At 39.1% G+C, this 19516-nt stretch overlaps 1 protein-coding gene across 1 annotated transcript in view; it reads left to right on the forward strand.

Moving 5' to 3' along the window:
- DSCAM (DS cell adhesion molecule) overlaps positions 1–19516 on the forward strand; it is a gene marked incomplete at its 5' end in the record, with an annotated part of 789264 nt that overhangs the window by 701881 nt on the left and 67867 nt on the right. The window contains one exon of the mRNA XM_058427845.1: positions 15792–15945. Within this exon, the coding sequence (XP_058283828.1) occupies positions 15792–15945 (154 nt within the window). The remainder of the gene's footprint in view (positions 1–15791; positions 15946–19516) is intronic.

Genomic DNA, 19516 nt, shown 5'->3' on the forward strand with positions numbered 1-19516 from the left:
CTCTGATGGTAGTTTCTTTTGCTGTGCAGAAGCTCTTTAGTTTAATTAGATCCCATTTGTCAGTTTTGGCTTTTGTTGCCATTGCTTTTGGTGTGTTAGACATGAAGTCCTTGCCCATGCCTGTGTCCTGAATGGTAATGACTAGGTTTTCTTCTAGGGTTTTTATGGTTTTAGGTCTTATATAACATAATGATTTCTATTCCTTTGGGTATATACCCAGTAATGGGATTGCCAGGTCAAATGGTATTTCTGTCATTAGGTCTTTGAGGAGTTGTCACACTGTCTTCCACAATGGCTGAACTAATTTATACTCCCATCAACAGTGTATAAGCATCCATTTTTCTCTACAACCTCACCAGCATTTGTTATTTTTTGGCTTTTTAATAATAGTCATTCTGACTGGTGTGAGATGGTATCTCATCGTGGTTTTGATTTGCATTTCTCTAATGATCAGTGATGTTGAGCTTTTCCTTTGCTTGTTGGCTGCATGTATGTTCTCTTTCGAAAAGTGTCTGTTCATGTCCTCTGCCCACATTTTATGGGATTGTTTTTTTCTTGTAAATTTGTTTAAGTTTCTCGTAAAGGCTGAATATTAGACCTTTGTCAAATGCATAGTTTGCAAAAATTTTCTCCCATTCTGTCAGCTGTTTACTCTGTTGATAATTTCTTTTGCTGTACAGAAGCTCTTTCATTTACTTGATCCCATTTGTCCATTTTTGTTGTTGTTGCAAATTGCTTTTGGTGTCTTCATCATGAAATCTTTGCCCATGCCTGTGTCCTGAATAGTATTGCCTAGGCTGTCTTCCAGAGTGTTTATAGCTTTAGGTTTTACATTTACATTTTTTAATCCATCTTGAGTTGATTTTTGTCTATGGTATAAGGAAGGGGGCCAGCTTCGATCTTCTGCATATGGCTAGCTAGTTATCCCAGCACCATTTATTGAATAGGGAATCCTTTCCTCATTGCTTGTTTTTGTCAGGTTTGTTGAAGATTAGATGGTTGTAGATGTGCGGTCTTATTTCTCGGTTCTTTATTCTGTTCCATTGGTCTATGTGTCTGTTCTTGTACCAGAACCATGCTGTTTTGGTTACTGTAGCCCTGTAGTATAGTTTGAAGTCTGGTAGCATGATGCTTCTAGCTTTGTTCTTTTTGCTTAGAATTGCCTTGGCTATTTGGGCTCTTTTTGGTTCCAACTGAATTTTAAAATAGTTTTTTTCTAGTTCTGTGAAGAATGTTAATGATAGTTTAATGAGAATAGCATGAATCTATAAATTGCTTTGGGTAGTATAGCCATTTTAAGATATTGATTCTTCCTATTCATGAGCATGAAATGTTTTTCCATTTGTTTGTGTCATCTCTAATTTCTTTGAGCAGTAGTTTGTAGTTCTCCTTGTAGAGATCTCTCACCATCCTAGTTAGCTGCGTTCCCAGGTATTTTATTCTTTTTGTGGCAGTTGTGAATGGGAGTTTATTCCTGATTTGGCTGTCAGCTTGACTGTTGTTAGAGGATAGGAATGCTAGTGATTTTTGCACTATTCTGAGACTTTACTGAAGTTGTTTATCAGCTTAAGAAGCTTTTGGGCTGAGATGATGAAGTTTTCTAGATGTAGAATTATGTCATCTACAAATAGCGATAGTTTGACTTCCTCTTTTCCTGTTTGAATGCCTTTTATTTCTTTCTCTTGCCTGATTGCCCTGGCCAGAACTTCCAATACTATGTTGGGTAGGAGTGGTGAGAGAGGGCATCCTTGTCTTGTGCCAGTTTTCAAGAGGAATACTTCCAGCTTTTGCCCATTCAGTATGATGTTGGCTGTGGGTTTGCCATGTATGGGTCATATTACTTTGAGGTGTGTTCCTTCAATAACTAGTTTATTGAGAGTTTTTAACATGAACGATGTTGGATTTTATCAAAAGCCTTTTCTGCATCTATTTGAGATAATCACATTGGCTCAAAATAAAGGGATGGAGGAAAATCCAGTAAGCAAATCAAAAACAGAAAAAAGCAGGGGTTGCAATCCTAGTTTCTGACAAAACAGACTTTAAACCAACAAAGAACAAAAAAGACAAAGATCTAACTGTCCTAAATTTACATAATCCTATATTTTACATAATGGTAAAGCGTTCAATTCAAGAAGATCTAACTATCCTAGATATATATACACCCAACACGGGAGCACCCAGATTCATAAAGCAAGTTCTTAGAGACCATCAAAGAGACTTAGACTCCCACCCAATAACAGTGGGAGACTTTAACACCCCACTGACAATATTAGACAGATCATTGAGACAAAAAATTAACAAAGATATTCAGGACCTGAGCTCAGGTCCTGAATTAGATGGATCTGATAAATATCTACAGAACTCAAATGGATCTGAAAGATATTTACAGAACTCTCCACCCCCAAACAACAGAATATACATTCTTCTCATTGCTACATGGCACTTACTGTAAAATTGAACATATTAATCAGAAGTAAAACACTCCTCAGCAAATGCAAAAGAACTGAAGTCATAATAGTCTCTCAGACCACAGCACAAATTCAAAATCAATACTAAGAAATTCACTTAAAACTATACAAATTACATGGAAATTGAATGACCTGCTCCTGAATGACTTTGGGGGTAAATAATGAAATTAAGACAGAAATGAAGAAGTTCTTTGAAACTAATAAGAATAAGGATACAATGTACCAGAATCTCTGAGACACTGCTAAGGCAGTGTTAAGAGAGAAATTTATAGCGCTAAATGCCCACGTGAAAAAGTTAGAAGGGTCTCAAGTTAAGAACCTAACATCACGACTAGAAGAACTAGAGAACCAAGAACAAACAAATCCCAAAGCTAGCAAAGAACAAGAAATAATCAAAATCAGAGCTGAACGGAAGGAGATAGAGACATGAAAAACCATTCAATGGATCAACAAATCCAGGAGCTTGTTTTTTGAAAAAAAAAAAAAAAATAGACCACTAGCTAGGATAATAAAGAAGAAAAGTGACAAGATTCAAACAAGTACAATCAGAATAAATAAGTGGGATGTTACCATTGGCCCCACAGAAATACAAACAACCATCAGAGAATATTATGATGGTTTATGCACATAAACTAGAAAATCTAGAAGAAATGGATAAATTCCTGGACACATACACTCTCCCGAGACTGAAATAGGAAGAAATTGAATCCCTGAACATACCAATAATGAGTTCTGAAATTGAGGCAGGAGTAAGTAGCCTACCAAATGAAAAAAGCCCAAGATTAGATGGATTCATGGCTGAATTCTACCAGCTATACAAAGAAGAGCTGGTACCATTCCTATTGAAACTATTCCAAAAAATTGAGGAGGGGGGACTCCTCCCTAACTCATTCTATGAGGCCAGCATCATCCTGATACCGAAATCTGGCAGAGATATGACAAAAAAGAAAATTTCAGGAGAATATCCTTGATGAACATCAATGCAAAAATCTCAACAAAATACCGAAAAACTGAATCCAGCAATAAATCAAAAAGCTTATTGATATGGTTTGGCTGTGTCTCCACTCAAATCTCTTCTTGAATTGTACCTCACATTTTCTCCATGTGTCATGGGAAGGACCCAGTGGAAGGTAATTGAATCATGAGGGCAGATTTTCCTGTGCTGTTCTCATGATAGTGAGTAAGTCTCATGAGTTCTCATGGTTTTATAAAGAGCAGTTCCCCTGCACATGCTCTCTTGTCTGCCACCATGTAAGACATGCCTTTGCTCGTCCTTCACCTTCTGCCATGATTGTAAAGCCTCCCCAGCCATGTGGAACTGTGAGTCCATTAAACTTCTTTTTCTTTATAAATTACACAGTCTCTGGTATTTCTTCATAGCAGTATAAAAATGGACTAATACACTTATCCACCATGATCAAATAGGCTTTATTCCCAAGATGCAAGTTTGGTTCAACATATGCAATCAATAAATGTGATTCATCACATAAACAGAAGTAAAGACAAAAACTATATGATTATCTCAACAGATGTGGAATGTGGTTCTAAATCTTCTCAGTTTTTTGTGCGCAATTTTTGCCTATTTATTTGACTTCTATTCTTTAAGAAAGTGGAAGGGAAGTCTATGTTGTTTTTTAAAAGTTTATCCTTTAATAGTGATCTTTTTTCCCTGTTATCCTATTCACAGTGTATTAGTCTGTTCTCACACTGCTGATAAAGACATACTCAAGATTGAGTGACTTATAAAGGAAAGAGGTTTAATTGACTCACAGTTCAGCATGGCTGGGGAGGCCTTAGGAAACTTACAATCATGGTGGAAGGGGACGCAAACATGTCCTTCTTCACATGGCAGCAGCAAGATGAAGTGCAGAACGAAGGCAGAAAATGCCCCTTATAAAGCAAGGTCTCATGAGAACTCACTCACTATCACAAGAACAGCATGAGGGTAACCACACCCATGATTCAGTTACCTCCCACTGGGTCCCTCCAACAGCACATGGGGATTGTGGGAACTACAATTTAAGATGAGATTTGGGTGGGGACACAGCCAACCCATATCACACAGTGAAACAGCCAATAACTACTCAGTCTTTCTGTTGAAGCTATATTTCAGTTTTCTCCTCATATTGTTCTCAGTGGTCATTAGTCCACTAGGCATTATGTGAAGCCATTCAATTGCTACAACTGGTAAAATGCAGATGGTCTATACTCAAGGTAGAAATCTTGGCCTTTAAAATTCTGAGCCCGATCATGTAATTTATAGAGCAAAGGAAAACAAGCATATATTCCACTAAAATTTTCATACAGAAAGAGGCCCTGGAAATCTCTTTTGAAGCTCAGTCTCATAAGACTGCCTGCCCAATTTGTCAGATAACCTGTCACTAAGCATTCTGGCTTTGAGGTAGCATTTATTCAGACTAGGTAGCTTAGTGTATGCCACCCTGAATGTACTTCCCCATTGCTGCGTAGAGCTTTCTGATTATCCACAGGCTAAAATGCTCTTTAAAAAACTTGACTTTATTTTTTTTAAGTAGTTTTAGGTTCACAGAAAAATTGAGAAGAAGGTACAGAGATTTTCCAAATACCCCTGCCCCTACTGCACAGCCTCCCCCACTATCGACATCCCCCAACAAAGTGGTGCATTTGTAACAATGGTGGAACCTACATTGACACATCATGATTAGCCAGTGTTCATAGTTTACATAAGACTTACTCTTGGGGTTGTACATTCTATAGGTTTGGACAAATGTTTGATGATGTGGATCCACCATTATAGCATCATGCAGAAGTTTCACTGCCCTGAAAACCCTCTGTGCTCCACCTATTCATCCCACGCTCTTAGCCTCTGATCTTTTTACTGTCTCCAGAGTTTTGCCAAAATGCCCGTTTTATCAATTAGCTTTTGGAAGATTCCAGCTTTGAAAGCATCTTATCTTTTTTACTTGGCCTGACACAGACATAGTGTACGATTTAAGGAAATAAATTGGCTTTAAATCATTTTTCAATTAACACTAGTGGAAAGAGCTATTTTTTTCAATTTTGTAAATTCTGCATATATTATTTTTATTACCAAGAATTGTGTTTCTCATTAATTTCTTGTATGTGAGAAACTATATGATAACAAATTAGTTTTTTTGTACAGAATTTGTTGAATAGGTGATAGCAATCAAGTTAAATTAATAATGCAACTTTGACAGATAGATAATTTTCATGGCAGGTGGTATGACAATGAAAAGGAGATGAGGGAAAATTGTAGCAAAGGGAGATTATATTGGTTGGAAAGAGCCTGTTAACGTAAGTATCTGTAACGCCAGCCGGGCTAATTGGATGGTGCTTCTAATTCTAAACAATTACATCAAGAAACTAGTTTTTCTCATGCCTTCTCTGGATATCAACTTTAATATAGTTGCAAAACACTATAGCAATAACTTTTATATTTGGAAGTCCAAAAATAAAATATTTTATATTTGAAAGGCTTTTTAAAAGTAGCCAATAGTCTATGTATATAGTTATATATATAGTCATGTATATAGTTATATATATAGTCATGTATATAGTTATATATATATAGTCATATATATAATGATATCTACAGTAATCTCAGTGAAAGGCAGAGGAGACTACCAGAATTGCCTGGCTATTATCCCATTTCTACCAATGTTGGCCCCTCAACCTATGCCTTTAGGAAGATTTTTGTGCCATGACATCTTCTTTTATAGATGGGAACTGTGAAATAAAATGGAAATTAGATCAAAATATATTATACATAAGAATTTTAAAAATCTTAAATTAATCCAGTGAACTGCTAATTCTTAATGGAATCCAGGCCATTTCTCTGCCACTAAACAGAAAGATGTTAAGCATTCTAAAAGTTTCCTTACCCTATAATTGAAAGAGCTATCAATTTTGTTTATTGCTTTGGGGGAGTTTTTTTTCACTGCTGTGAACATTCTATCTATGAAATCACAGCCTTCAAGTTTTTTTAATTGCATGTTAATAATTAGCTATCAGAGCTTTTTAAAACATCACATTTCCTTATAGAATTAGTTTTTCATTAAAAAGTTAATTGAAATTTGTAAAAGTAGAATTCCTTTTATATCAGACAGGCTGAATAATTTGACATGAACAGCCTATGGCTTTGTAGTCATTTTATACTCATTATTTTATATTGTACTCAAATCATTTCTAGGTCATTACTAAACTCACCTAGTACAACAAGAATTTCTTCAGTGTATTCCAGTTACTGGTCATTGAGTCCCAGCTCTAAGCAATGCTCTGAACCGGGTTCCCTGCAGAATGAGTAGAGGGATGGGTGAGTAGAGGGAGTAGAGGGATGGGTCAGGGAGCCTGACCCCCGGGGAGATGCAGTAAGCACATGCAAGACCATAACCCACAGTGGAATAAAGGCAAAGGCTATGAAAGACAAAGGGCAGACTTAGCCCCTGATTGAGAGGACTAGAGAAGGCTCTGCAAGGTCTTACAAGTGCAGCTACAAGCTAAATAATGTGAGGGGTTCGGAAATGAATTTGGCAATTATTGGGTAAACGTCTAGTTTTATAGACATGACCAAAGAGTGTTTAAAGTGCCTCACTGTGGCTAATTGTATCTTATTTACTGGTCAAAACCATCTTACACATGAAAAGAAAAATATTATGTCAACACCACAAGGCAAAAATAATTGTGGAATGAAGGCAGGTCTAGAAGACGCTGTTTCCAGGCTTTCCATGAGTTGACCCTGAAGCACTAGGAGAAAACTAACTTCCTCACAACCCTTACACTCTTTTGACTGGAAGGGTAAACTGTACACATTTAGTTCCTTAGGAACCCACGACTCTACCCAGCAGACCTAAAGCAGTAACATACAAAGACAAAACGCTTGAAATGTGAACACTCTGGCTTGGGTGTCACAAGATTTATCCCATTTACTGTATTTTCCACTCTGGATACGGCTTTGGGGAGGCAAACATGTCAGAAGTCTTGTAAAACCTTGCTATAAATATTTTTTAAAACAAATATATGAAGTTTCCATTTATTTTTTAGGCATCTTGTAAATATTCATCCATGTCTTCAACTGTGACAGGTTTGGTTTTAGAAAAAGATTCAAATGAGTTTATATCTAAATTTTAGTAGGAATTGGTCAGACTTCTATGGTGCCTCATTTTAAATTAATCTTCTGTTTGCCAAGCTGTGGTCATTTCTTGCTCCCTGGGAGCAGGAACTTACCTTATAATCTACACACTGCAACTGAACTCAGTAAATGACCATTAATTGAAACTCAGTAACTATTTACAAGCCCTTCCTATCACGAGGCGTGAAGCTAAGAACTTTTGCCTAGATTATCTTCCCACAGCCCAAAGGAGAGAACTACAGTCCAACAAGCTTCTATGTCTGGCCCATGGGGTCCTATAACTCTCGCCAACATCCCTCATCCACAGACCTCCATACTTTCAAGGCAGCGGTGTCTGCCTGGACCCCCCCACCACCTCCCACAGTAAAAACCATGACCAGCCCACTGTAAGAATAGTATTTGAGATGGTTCACTACATAAGCGAAAGGCGTATTTTACATTTTATGTGTGTGTCCTCAGACCAAATACCCAAATCTTCCCCTAAGAACACTGTGGATTGCCCCTGTTACATGACATCAGTAGAGCAGGATTCCCCAACCCCTGGGCTATGGACTAATACTAGGGACCTATATTGCGTGCTTCTTATGGGAATCCAACTAATGCCTGATGATCTGAGGTGAAACAATTTCATCCCAAGACGATCCCATCCTACCATGTCCATCCATCTGTGAAAAAAAAAAAAAAAACTGTCTTCCACGAAATCTGTCCCTGATGCCAAAAAGGCTGGGGACCACTGAGCCAGAGAGAGCCCTCCTCTTCTCATGCCACTATGTTGTCTGGTGGACCAAGAAATCAGTAACTTGGCAGCCACTTAAAGCCTTTCAATTGAGAAGTGATTAATTAATAATAAATGTTGTGTTGCTTCTCAACTTGGATAGAGCCTACATGTTTAAACACGTTTTAGATGAGAAATAACAGGCTTTTTTCTCAGCTGGCCAGGAGGAATATATGACAGATGCAGAATAATTGGCAACCCCAGTCCACAAATGTCCCATCCACTTCCTCAAGCTGGGCATAGACAGAGCAGGATTAAAAATAAGCCATGGAACGAATCCCTGGCATTCTGGTTCAGGGACATGGGAGATGGTATCCCTCAAGTCCATGCCTGGCCACACCTTCGTAATGTTGGCTGTTTCTGTATTTCCACAGGTCACAAAGGAACTCTTATGTCTTCTCTTCAAACAAATGGTTAGCACAATTATTGTAGTCCACTCAAAATTAATTCACACTTTAGGCATAATAAAATCTAGGATGACTGACACGTCTGTCTTAACTCTAAAGAAGATGAGACTGGAGAGTTCAAAGTCTACCTGAAGAAAATGAAATATTTAAATATTAAGAAAAGTGTCTCCTTTTGCTACATTTGGTTCATCAATCCCTAAGAAACTCCGTTGTGAGTTTGCCCTTCTTTATACCGCATTGTTTATCTGTTGTCCTTGATAGCGAAGCTTTGCTTTGTTTCTTAAAAAAAAAAAAAAAAAAAAAAAAAAGATTCAGAGTCTCTGAAATAGCAACCCAGCTGATATATCAGGAGAAATCTGGAAATCAAAGTGATCCCTTCTCATTGAACATTCTCTATATTTGGAAGAGTGTGCTACGTAATAAAATATGCATGTAGAAATTAGCAAGTCAGTTTATACACTATTGGATTGTTGTGTTGGAAAATCTGGTATCCAATAAAAAGAAAATTAATGAAATATAAATATAGTCCATGCTATCCTAACTTACTAAAATATGGAGGGAAATGTTTCATAAGGAGATGATATTTATCATCCCTTCTTCTCAGAACAAGCATGTTTGGCTGAGCATTAAGAAGGATTTAATCAACTAGATTGGCTCCACTACACTGAAAGAACTTCTGGTTATTTTCTTCCCATTTTGCTCTTTTTTTTTCTTTTTTCTCCTACGTACTGTTAAAATGGTTAGTAATGACTGAGTTACACACCATCCATAGCTAAGGATTCTGTTTACAATACATACTATATAATTTACACTGCATCCCTCTGTTGGAGGCAATTCATGCCTGTGGTTCTCTCTCTCAAGACACCCAGGCTTGCTCTGTCCTTCAGGTTCAACCAGTAGGCATCCTTACCCTGCTTCCCTCTAGGAGGCATGGGCAGTCCAGCCCAGCCCAGCCTCCTCTCCTGTTGTGAGCAGGGCTAACCTCTGCCACTGTGGCTCACCATTAGCCTTCTCAGGTGTGGCTAACTTACCAAGCTCTGTGTCCTTCAGACTCCAAGTTCTCCAAGAGATTCCCTAGAGCTCAAAGCCCTCTTCCACCCATAAGAGGGAATGCTCACAGACCTCTCTCAACAGAAAATCCTTATTCCTGCCCCAGCCTCTTTTGGATCCTGGAAATGGATGACTGGCAAAACATCAGAACCAGCAAGTCCTGCCCAGGTGGCCTCACAGCTCTTGTTAGGAAAGAAGGTACTGGCATCTTTAGGAGCATTCTCACACTTTAAGATCATTGCTAAAACTTCCAGAGAACAGGAAGAGTCAACTTTAATATCCAGTTACATATATTCCAAAGAAAATAAATGAACTCTGATGGTTTAAACTGTTCAGTTATCAACTTTCTGCTTGCCCTTCTACTAAGACCAGGAAAATTGTGCCTAATTATGGCAGTCCTCAGAGAAATACACAGTGGCATCAAAGGGTGGTGACATCAAAGCAACTAACTTACCCAAATAACCAATAGGAGCCACTAACAGCTTGACGTTATTATTTTTCATCCTAACCTACAGAGAAATGAAGGAAGTTTCTATGAATATACCTTTTTTACTTCAATTCTTGATTAGTCATCTATATAAATGATGAAACAAATCTTGCTGCATAAAAAGTCCTATTTTATTGTTGATTTTAGCCATGCATTATGTTACAGGCAAAAATTAAAATGTTTTGGAGGTAATCAAGAACGAATTTTACCTTGTCCACAGGATAAGTATGGAGTTTTAACTAAAAGCTATGTTGTCTACACAGAAAAAGATCTTTATTTTATAAACGTATCTTAATACTTTCCTGATACTTAATGTTCAGTAAGAGCAATTGGTATAATTTGCACATCATGAAGCTTTGTAAAATTAACTTGGCAATGACACAGCCTTGGAGAATCATACAGCGCAAGTGCATACAGTCTCAGGATTGTCTGTGGTTTATCAGGAAACAGGCCAAATTCCCTCTGAACTCCTAGAGGGACTAATTTTCCCATAATACTCTAAGATGTGACTGGAGTGTTGTAGTGGGAGGGGGGTGGAGGTGAGGTGTAAATGAGTGCATACACATGCACATGCATGCTAGATTATAGTCATGTATCTAAGGAATCCATGCAAGAGTCTCTCCAAGTCATCTGACGCTGTGTACCCACAAATTAAAGTTTTGACAATAAGTAATTATCTGACATTATGTTTTGTTGAGGAAGCATGAGGTTGTATGACAATTAAGAGATATGGTGAAGATTTAAATCCCCTGTTTCATTGCATGACTGGTATTGTAACTTATGCAGTCTGCTGAGGCATGTAAGGTTTATTGAAAAGCTAGCAAGAGTAAAAGTAAGTCCTTCTTGTTTTGGTCACTTCTAATTGACAGCATAAAGTATGAGGAAATAGCACCAGACTTGGGACCAGAGGCCCTGAGCTGGAGCCATTGTTCTACACTTGTCTGGCCTTGTGACATCAGTGAATCACTTACTTTCTCTGAACCTCAGTTTCCTGATCTGTAAAATGGATCCAGCTCTACCTACTTCACATGGCTTTTTAAGGAACAATTCTGACCTATCTAGGTCTATGTCTCCTTGAAGTTCCATTAGTTTTGTTTCATGTAATAATAAATCCTAAATGTTTATTCACCTAATAACCAAGCTTCGTATCTTTGACTAATAGGTGAATATTAGGTGAATAAATGTTTAGAATTGTTACGTTCTCTTGATGAACTGACCCCATTATCATTATGAAATTTCTATCTTTATTACTGGTAATATCCTTTGCTTTTAAATCTATTTTGTCTGATATTACTATAGCCATTCTATATTTCTTTTGCTTAGTGTTATCATAGGCTGTCACTTCAGTTCCTTTATTTTTAACCTATTTGTGTTTTTATATTTCAAGTACATTTCTTTCTTTCTTTTTTTTTTTTTTTTTTTTTGAGGCAGAGTCTCACTCTGTCACCCAGGCTGGAGTGCAGTGGCACAATCTTGGCTCACTGCAAGCTCCGCCTCCCGGGTTCGTGCCATTCTCCTGCCTCAGCCTCCAGAGTAGCTGGGACTACAGGTGCCCACCACCATGCACAGCTAATTTTTTGTATTTTTAGTAGAGACGGGGTTCACCACGTTGGCCAGGATGGTCTTAATCTCCTGACCTCGTGATCCACCCGCCTCGGCCTCCCACAGTGCTGGGATTACAGGCGTGAGCCACCGCGCCCGGCCTATTTCAAGTACATTTCTTGTAAGCAGCATATAGTCAGATATTGCTTTTATATCAGGTCTGACAGTCTTTGCCTTTAATATATTTAGATCATTTATACTTAAAGTTATTGTTATTATGTTTATGTTTAACTCTGTGTAGTGCTATTTGCTATTTGAGTTCTGCTGCTGTTGTGCTACTTGTTGCCCTTGTCACTCTTTTTCTGACTTGTTTTTTTTTTTGTAATTCCGTTTTATTTATTAGTTCATTAGCTTTATTTTATGCTATATTTTGTAATTTCAGCAGTTTCCTTACAATTCACAGCATATACTTTTAACATCATAGTGTACTTTCAAGTGGTATTACACACTTTGCATATAGTATGAGAAACTTACAATCATATACTTCCATTTTTTCCTCCCAATCCTTGTGCTATTGTTAAACATTTTACTTTTATTTATATTATATACCCACATTGCATTGGTATTGTTTTTAACTATCAACCATATTTTAATAATATTTAAATAAGAAAGACCATATATATTTATCTATATAATTACCTCCTTTTTCTGCTTATTTGTGTACATTTATGTCTCTATCTTCTGGTATTATTTTCCTTCTGCTGGAAGGACTTTCTTTAACATTTCTTGTAATGTGAGTCTACTGGTGATTAATTCTTTCAGCTTCTTATGTATCTGAAAAAAGTCTTTATTCAATTCCATTTTGAATTATAGTTGTTGAATATAGAATTCTAGGTTGATTTTTTTCTTTTAGTACTTGAAAGAAATCATTCCACTGTCTTCTTACCTTGATTTTTTTTCAAATGAAATTGGCTGCCATGCTTATCTTTGTTCCCCTTTATATAACATTTACTTTCTCTGGCTACTTTTAAGATTTTCTCTCTAGCACTGAAACTAAAACTCTTGAGTAGTTTGATTATGATGCTCCTTGGTATAGTTTTTTTTAATATTCTTGTGGCTAGAATTCACTGAGTATCTTGGCTCTATGGGCTACAGTTTTCATCGAATTTGGAAATTTTTCAACCACTATTTTTACAACCTTTTTTTGGTCCTGTCTCTCTCCCCTCCTTTAGTGACTCCACTACATGTATGTTAGGCAGCCTGGTATTTTTCCATAGCTCACTAATGCCCTGTTAACTTTTTTATTCTCTTTTCTATGTATCATTTATTAATATGTCTTTGTGAACCTTGAATATCTGAGACAGGTCACAGTCAATTTAGGAAGTTTATTTTGCCAAAGTGAGGACGCATGCCCATGACACAGCCTTAGGAGGTCCTGACAATATGTGCTCAAGGTGGTCCAAGCACAGCTTGGTTTTATGCATTTTAGCGAGACATGAGATATCAATCAATTTTTTAATATTGGTTCCATCTGAAAAGGCAGGACAACTTGAAGCAAAGGCAAGACAACTCAAAGTGGGGACGGGGCTGGTGAGGAGGGGGCTTCTAGGTCCTAGGTAGATAAGAGACAAATGGTTACATTCTTTTGAGTTTCTGATTAGCCTTCCAAAGGAGGCCATCAGATATGCATCTATCTCAGTGAGCAGAGGGATGACTTCGAATAGAATGGGAAGCAGGTTTGCCTTAAGCAGTTCCCAGCTTGACTTTTCCCTTTAGCTTAGTGATTTGGGGGCCTCAAGATTTATTTTCCTTTCACATCTTTAAGTTCACTAATCATTTTTTTCTGCAATATCTACTCTGATGCTAATCAAGTTCAATGTATTTTTTATCTCATGCATTATAGTTTCATTTCAAGTTTAACTTAGGTCTTTTTGTATCATATCTACTTAAATTTTTGAACATACACAGTTATAATGCAGCCATAATACAATTGTAACTACTTTATTGCCCTTGTTTGCGTAAATCTAATGTCTGTGCCACTTATGGGTGAATTTTGATTGATTGATTTCTTCTTTATGAATTATGTTTTCCTGGAAACTTTTATGACAGCTTTATTGAGATGTCATTCACTTTTAAATTCAACAATTCAGTGGCTCTTAGTATATTCACAGAGTTATGCAACCCTTACCACTATCTAATTTTAGAACATTTTCATCACCCTGAAAAGAAACTGCACACCCATTAGCGGTCATTCCCGATTTTCCCTTCCCCTACCCTGCCCCTGACAACCACTAATCTAATTTATGTTGCCACCGATCTGCCTATTCTGAACATTTTAAATGAAGGGAATCATAAATGTGTGGTTCCTTGTAATTGGCTCCTTTCACTTAGCATAATGTTTTCAAGATTTATCCAAGTTATAGCATTTATCAGTACTTCATTCCTTTCTATTATCTCATAACACTCCGATATGGCTTGGCTCCATGTCCCCACCCAAATCTCATCTTTAATTATAGCTCCCATAATTCCCATGTGTTGTGGGAGAGACTCGGTGGGAGATAATGGAATCATGAGGGCAGTTTCCTCTATACTGTTCTCGTGGTAGTGAATAAGTCTCATGAGATATAATGGTTTTACAAGGGGGAACCCCTTTTGCTTGGCCCCATTCTTTCTTGCCTGCCACCATGTAAGACATGCCTTTCACCTTCTGCCATGATTGTGAGGCCTCCCCAGCCATGTGGAACTGTAAGTCCATTAAACCTCTTTTTCTTTATAAATTACCTAGTCTTGGGTATGTCTTTATCAGCAGCACGAAAACGGACTAATACAGACTCCATGGTATCGCTATGACATATTCTGTTTATCCAGTCATCACTTGACAGATATTTGGGCTATTTGTATGTGGAAATATTTTATTAGGTGTTAAACTTTGTGAACTTTACCTTTTGGAATACTACATGCTTCAATTTCTATAAATTCTATAAATATTCTTGACCTTTATTCTTGGATGTTATTTAGGAATAATTTGTTCTCTCTAAGTCTTGCTTTTAAGAATAATTAGGAAAGACTAGAGTGGTATTGAGTCTGGGGCTAATTATTTCCCCCTTTGTGGTAAGACCCTTATGCACTATACCCAGTGCTCGAGGAATCTTGATGTTTTCCAACCCAACTGGTGGGAACAGCCACTACTCCCAGCCCTGTGTGAGTGTTAGGCACCGTGACCTCCAATTCTTTCAGGTGGTCCTTTCCCTGGCCTCGGGTAGTTTCCTCACACGCATCCATGGATCTGCTCAGCTGAATACCCAAGTAGGACCCTCTTCAATCTCCAGAACTTGTCCTTTGTGTGTAGCTCTCTTTCCAGTGCTCTTCCTTGTGAACTCTAGCTTCCTTCAGGCTCTCAGCTCTGCCTCCTCAGCTTGGAAAGGCTGCCAGCCTCCTGAGTTGAGGAGGCAGTGCTCTCTATTTTATCAGAAATAAAACTTACACTGCCCTAAAAATTGCAAAAACTCTGCGATTGTGGGGTTTTCTTCATTTGTTTCCCATCTTTCAGAGATCACTGTCATTTATTACCTGATGTGCAATGCTTTTAGAACCATTGTTTTATAGATGGTGTGTGTTCCTCAGTTGTTTGAGGTGGGAGGGTAAATCTGGTTCTTGTTACTCCATCTCAGCCAAATACAGAAGTGCTGTGGCCTGTAATGTAAAGGGGTAAATTATTTATCGGTGGCCATCAAAGCTGCTGCAGAGAAAAATGTAGATGGTGGGTCACTTAAACTTACCGGTTATATTTTATATTGCAAAGCCAGCTTTTTAGAGGAGAGTGAGTTGAGTTTTTTTGTTATAATATTTAATATGTTCATGACCATTCCTTCGGGAAATCCATTTGTGCCACATGCTTCTTTGAATGTGAGAACACTTATGTCTCTTTTCACAGGTGATCAGTGAGTTTGAGGCCTCTCCCGACTCATTCTCCTACAGAATTCCCAACCTGAGTAGGAATCGTCAGTACAGCGTCTGGGTGGTGGCCGTGACTTCAGCTGGAAGAGGCAACAGCAGTGAAATCATCACAGTTGAGCCACTAGCAAAAGGTAGGCAGTAGATATAAGGACCTCATTTCCTATTGTAACGACTGTTTTTAAGTCTCTGTTTTACCTGAAATAAAACTTACACTGCCCTAAAAATCAAATAAACCAGAATATCACATTTTAGCTCAAGAAACAGGGTTGTGGCTAACAAGCTCTGAGCTTCTGTCCCATGGGAGAGGAATTCCCTGGAGGTAAACACAGAGCTGAGAATGAGTGGCCTTACAATGGAAGTGTCTATGAAAATTAGGAAAGGAGCCCTCATTCACCCCTTGGAGTAGCTGAAAATCATTACATGGCATTTTCCCAAGGATGTTCTACTTTCACCAAAATCAGGTATCACACTTCTTAATGGGAAATGTCTATTTTATAGTCTATGGAATTTGCAAGCTTAAAAATATTTGAAAATCATTTACTATCTGTTGATAGAATGCCATAAGCAAAGACTTTAAATAAGAGCAGGAAGTAAGAGTCACCAAAGAATAAAAAGTTCCTTAAAGTGAATATAATATCTTCACGTTTGGACATAAAACTGGTCCTTAAAAAGCACATGCAGGCACAGGGTATTCTTGCGCGTCTGGTAATCACGGCCATCTGGTGTTTCCAGGAACCCCCTAAATTAGCATTCATAATAAGTCACTTTCCTTAAAACACAATTCCAGGCCAGCAGGAGTTGCCCCTAATTTTGGGTTATAGCACAGTGGCAACTTATTACTAATATGTTCTCTGAGAGCCTGAAAGAGAAGAATAAACATTCCAAGATTCCAAGTTTACCTCCAAGAATTCTCTTAAAATGTGCTTTTTAATGAGATAGTTAAGAAATAGGCAGAATAAAGCAGCGAGGGGAAAAAAGAGGGGTGTCACATTTTGAGCTCAAATACAGATAGAAAATAAGTAAGTTGGTAAGGGAAATAAACTGGGGGACTTATTTTGTGTATTACACTCTTTGGTCATGATATCCAGCCACTCCCTGAGAATGAGAAAATGATGATTACCAAGGAAAATGTTGGACATAAGGACTGAGCTGTGGGATTTACCAAAAACAACAACAACAAAACAAAAAAACTGCAACAAAACACATAGGATTAGCAATAATGTTTCTTCCTTTCCTTTGTGCTCTCAAAGTTCTATCTCTAGACACAGCCAGAAAGGCCTGGCTAGTGCAGTGGGGTATGACTTACTCAGTGGGGGAACAATTGAAAACTCCCATAGAAGCAGGTCTTGCCTGGGGAAATTCAATGTCCTCCAGTCATTTAATAAGTCATTTTGAGTGCCTGTTGTATGTCAGGGTCTATGCTGGAGACACAGGGGATTTGGTCAAGGGAGGCTGACTGCTGAAACAAATGTTCCCTAAATCTCAGTGGCTTCACATAATAATATAGTCCAACAGAGATATTTTTGGCCAGGGCTCTCGTGGGTGGCCTGTTCCACATGGTGATTCAGGGATCCAGGCCTCTTCTACCTTATGATTTATAACCCTGGATTTCTCCTCATTTACAGCTACATAGATAGGGGAAGAAGGGAGTATGGAGGGTTTGATGAGAGGTTTTCATGAGCCAGATATGGAAGTGTATACATTATTTCTGCTAATATCCTATTGTCTAGAATAAAGGCATGGACCCACTAGGGAAAAGAAAGGAGAGTTTGGAGAGCCCAGGGGAGCCTTTTAAGATGGTTTAAGAGATATGTTCACTCCCTGACCCCCTGAAGCTTACAGTTTGGTGGGGAACCAGTCAGTGATATGGTTTGGCTGTGTCCCCACCCAAATCTCATCTTGGATTGTAGCTCCCATAATTTCCATGTGTCATGGGAGGGACCCAGTGGGAGGTAATTGAGTCATGGGAGCAGGTCTTTCCTGTGCTGTTCTCATGATAGTGAGTAAGTCTCATGAGATCTGATGGTTTTGTAAAGGGGAGGTCCCACACACATGCTCTCTTGCCTGCCGCCATGTAATACATGCCCTATGCTCCTCATTCGCCTTCTGCCATAATTGTGAGGCCTCCCCAGCCATGTGGCACTGTGAGTCCATTAAACCTCTTTCCTTTATAAATTACCCAGTCTCAGGCATGCCTTTATTAGCAGCATGAGAACAGACTAATACAGTCAGTAAACAAAGCATCACAAAAGTATATGCATAAAGACAAACTGCAGTAAGTGCTGTAAAGAAATAGTGTCAGAGGACTTCACCTGGAGTGTCAGATGGAAGACACACTTGGTCCCTGAGCACAAGCAAAGGTGGTTATATGAAGAGGGAAGAAGTGAGCAGTCAGAAGCTCCTGCAGAGAAAGATTTAGCAGGTGGGAGGTCCAGGACACTGGACCCTGCTGGGGCCAGGGAAGGAACAGTGGTCCTGGAGACGCTGGGAAGGAAGACAGGGGCCTGATCACGCTGGGTTTTCAACACTGTGTTAGGGATTTCAGATTTTCCCGCAAGAGAAATAAGGAGATGGTGTAGGGTTTTAAGCAAAGGAGGCACATGGTCTCTCTTTCTCTGTGTGTGCGTGTGTGTGTGTGTGTGTGTGTGTGTGTGTTTGTGTGTGTGTGTGTGTGTGTGAGATAAACCTTATTTTTTAGAACAGTTTTAGATTTACAGAAAAATTGTGATGATAGTACAGAGAGTTGCCATTTACCTCACACCTAGTTTCCCTTTTTATAGACATCCTAATTAAATACCTTTCTTACAACTAATGGCGGGTGTGCTTTTTAAGACCACCCTGGTCTCTCTGTCCTGAATGGACTGCAGAGAGGGAAGGGTGATAAAAGCAGGTGCCCAGCCAGGAAGCCGACGGGTCACCGAGTGAGGCTTGGACTAGCAGACTAGCAAAGAGGATTGAGAGGAGAAGCCGAGGGGCCTGGGCTGTGTTGTGGACGCAGAGCGGAGGGGACTCAGTGGCAGAAATGGAGGAGGGTGGAGAAGGAGATAGCAAGAATGAACACCTAAATTCTCATGTGAGTTAGCATACGTGGAGGCATGATTTCTTGATGAAGAAGACCATGGAAGAAGTGGATTTTGAAACCAGTGAGAGGAGGTACAGACATTTGGAGGGGTTCAATCCAAGGTGACGAAGAGCCATTCACTCAGAGGCGTCTGTGCACTGAGGCATGTCCTGGCTCTCAAGGGACATCTGGCAGGAGGCAGAAATTCAGGGTCGTCAGCATCTGGGTATCGCTTACACCTGGGATGGGAATGAGATTGGCTGAGAGATAGAGGAGTGATGAAGGTGCAGGGTGGACTCTCAAAGGGAGTGGGAGCAGGCAAAGGAAAAGGGGAAAAGCCAGAGAAGCAGCAGAGCCGGGAGGGTGTTAGGCTGTGGATTCAAAACACATGCTTGCAAAAGAAGGGAGTGGTCAGGTGAGGCTACTGCTGCTGGAAAGTCAGGCGAAACCAGGCGAAAATGCCCCTCAGTGTGGCCACACAGAAGATCTTGGTGACCTTTCTGTGAGCAGCATCAGTGGGTGTGGAGGGGCATGCAGAAATGAGCCTGAGTCAGGTGAGAAAGTGGGTAGGAGGTGAGGGGCAGGCTGACTGGGCAGAACATTCCTTCAACACACATCACCTGGAAGAAGTGACAACCAAG

The sequence above is a fragment of the Hylobates moloch genome, unplaced genomic scaffold, assembly GCF_009828535.3.
Source record: "Hylobates moloch isolate HMO894 unplaced genomic scaffold, HMol_V3 SCAFFOLD_14, whole genome shotgun sequence".
Classification (NCBI taxonomy): domain Eukaryota; kingdom Metazoa; phylum Chordata; class Mammalia; order Primates; family Hylobatidae; genus Hylobates; species Hylobates moloch.